The 1,816-nt window shown below is 59.9% G+C and overlaps 1 protein-coding gene across 3 annotated transcripts in view; it reads left to right on the top strand.

Annotated features, from left to right (window-relative positions):
- Positions 1-1,816, top strand: part of BCAR1 (BCAR1, Cas family scaffolding protein) — a 40,402-nt gene that overhangs the window by 18,092 nt on the left and 20,494 nt on the right. The window contains exon 1 of one of the 3 annotated variants that reach the window (XM_011379933.2): positions 499-914. The exons of the other annotated variants lie outside the window; for them this stretch is intronic. Within the exon in view, the coding sequence (XP_011378235.1) occupies positions 891-914 (24 nt within the window). The 5' untranslated portion in view covers positions 499-890. Of the gene's footprint in view, positions 1-498; positions 915-1,816 lie in introns of those variants that run through there. 3 annotated transcript variants of the gene reach the window in all.

The following is a 1,816-nucleotide window of genomic DNA, read 5'->3' as shown; positions in this document are numbered from 1 at the left end:
GCGAGTGCGTGGCGTCCGCGGAGATGCCGACTCGGCCAGAACGCCAGCCTGGGGCTGGTTAATGATTCATCCCCCGCCCGCCCGCTCTGGATTCCGGGACCAGCGGCAGGCGCTTCTTGGCTTGTACCTACCCTGGTTGCAGAAGTGACAATAGGAGCCAGATCCTGGTGGCGGGATGGCGGGAGTCCGTGGTATCACCGCACGACCCTTGGGACCCAGCCTTCGCTGTCCTCGCCCCCGGCCAGGGCGAGCGGCGGGCCCAGGACGGGCTGTCTTTCGGGCGTCCGTAGCCCGTGGTTGCTGCTGCGCTAGGCCGAGGCAGGACCGTGTTGAGGGAGTCGGAGAAGCTGAGATTTGCTGAGGGCAGAGGGCCGAGGAGAGGGGGAGAGCGTGGGCGGGTTAGAGCCTGGGGAGATGTTAGTGTCTCGGGTCCCAGGCTAAAGGCAGTGGCTCTCTTGAGAACACTGTTTCTTTTCCCGCACCTGCTATGAGGAAGGGCCTAGCCTGGGAGGCCCTCTCCAGGTTCGCTGTGGCTTCTCTGCAGACTTAAGCCAGGCCGGGCGATGTTCCTCATCTGCCTGGGCTGGAGGACACTCTCTCCAGTGCCCATTCCCTTTCCTTGGTGAAAAACTGATGGTGGGAGTAGAGGGATGACAGGGCTGTCAGGCCCAGAAGAGCAGGTGTGTGCCAGGTGCGGGAGGAGCAGGAGTGGGGTTGGGCACAGGTGGAGCCTGCAGTGAAGGTCTGGCAGGAGCTGCTAACATTCCCTCCTGGCACTGACAGCCACCACCCGCTTGCCCTGGGCAAGGAAGGAGCCCCGTGGGAGCTGGGTGGAGGCAGGCCAGGATAGTCACCCTCGGCTTCAGGGACAACACCTGATACTTCTAGCCATGACTGCTTGTGCGGAGCCTGGGGGTGAGTGCTGTGGGCTGGCATCAGCTCCACAGGCCTGGGCAAGAGATTGAAGTAAAGGCAGTGCCACTAGGGCGTCCTATCTGAGCAGGAAATGCCCCTCTCCACCAGTCACACAGACAGTAAAAATGGGGAGACCAAGGCACAGGTCTGGATCCAGAACTTGGTCTTTTGTTCTGTCCCACTCTGGTCCTTGGGGTGCTGCCATGCTCTTTTGGGGCTGCCAACTTGGTGGGGTCCCTCTGTCCCCAGGTCTGTGCCTTTGTGGCCCCTTTCTGGACCCATTATTCTTTTAGGAAGTCCTACCACCCTTTTCTCCTGGGGAGCTCCCACCCCTGACCCCTAAGAACCCACAGCCAGAAGCAGCCAGGTGTGTATGCAGGGGGCTTCTTGGAGGGGTGAGGAGCAATGTTGGAGGAGTTAGCGGGTAGGGTGTAGGGTGGAGGTGATCGTTCTTCAGCAAAGCCACCGGGTGTGCTCCTCTTCTTCTGGGTCCTCAGGGCCCCTAGATGAGAGGCTGCAGGGGTGGTCTCCCTCTAAGCATGTGGGGTCAGGCCTCCAGCACCTAAGTGGGCCCTGGCTCCATCTACCTTGCTACCCTAACTCCCTCCCCTCTCTAGGTGAGGAGTGGGGTGAAGTACTGGCTTGGAGTAGAAGGAGCCTGGAGGCTGGAGGACCAGGGCTTCATGTCCTGTCCCACATCCACTGCTCATTCCAGAAATCAGGGGTTTGGTGGTGGTGGTGGTTGTTTTCTTTTTTTTGCTTTTGAGCTGGAGAACCACACTTTTTGTGCCATCATGTCCCCTTCCATTCCGGCTCAGGCAGGTAGACCTGCTTTAAGGGCTGCTGAAAGTTCTCGTTTAGGACTGGAGTGGGCAGAGCTCTCAGGGGCTTTGGATGTCCA

This window comes from Pteropus vampyrus, unplaced genomic scaffold, assembly GCF_000151845.1.
Source record: "Pteropus vampyrus isolate Shadow unplaced genomic scaffold, Pvam_2.0 Scaffold379, whole genome shotgun sequence".
Lineage (NCBI taxonomy): Eukaryota > Metazoa > Chordata > Mammalia > Chiroptera > Pteropodidae > Pteropus > Pteropus vampyrus.
This window is presented reverse-complemented; position numbering and strand designations above follow the sequence as displayed.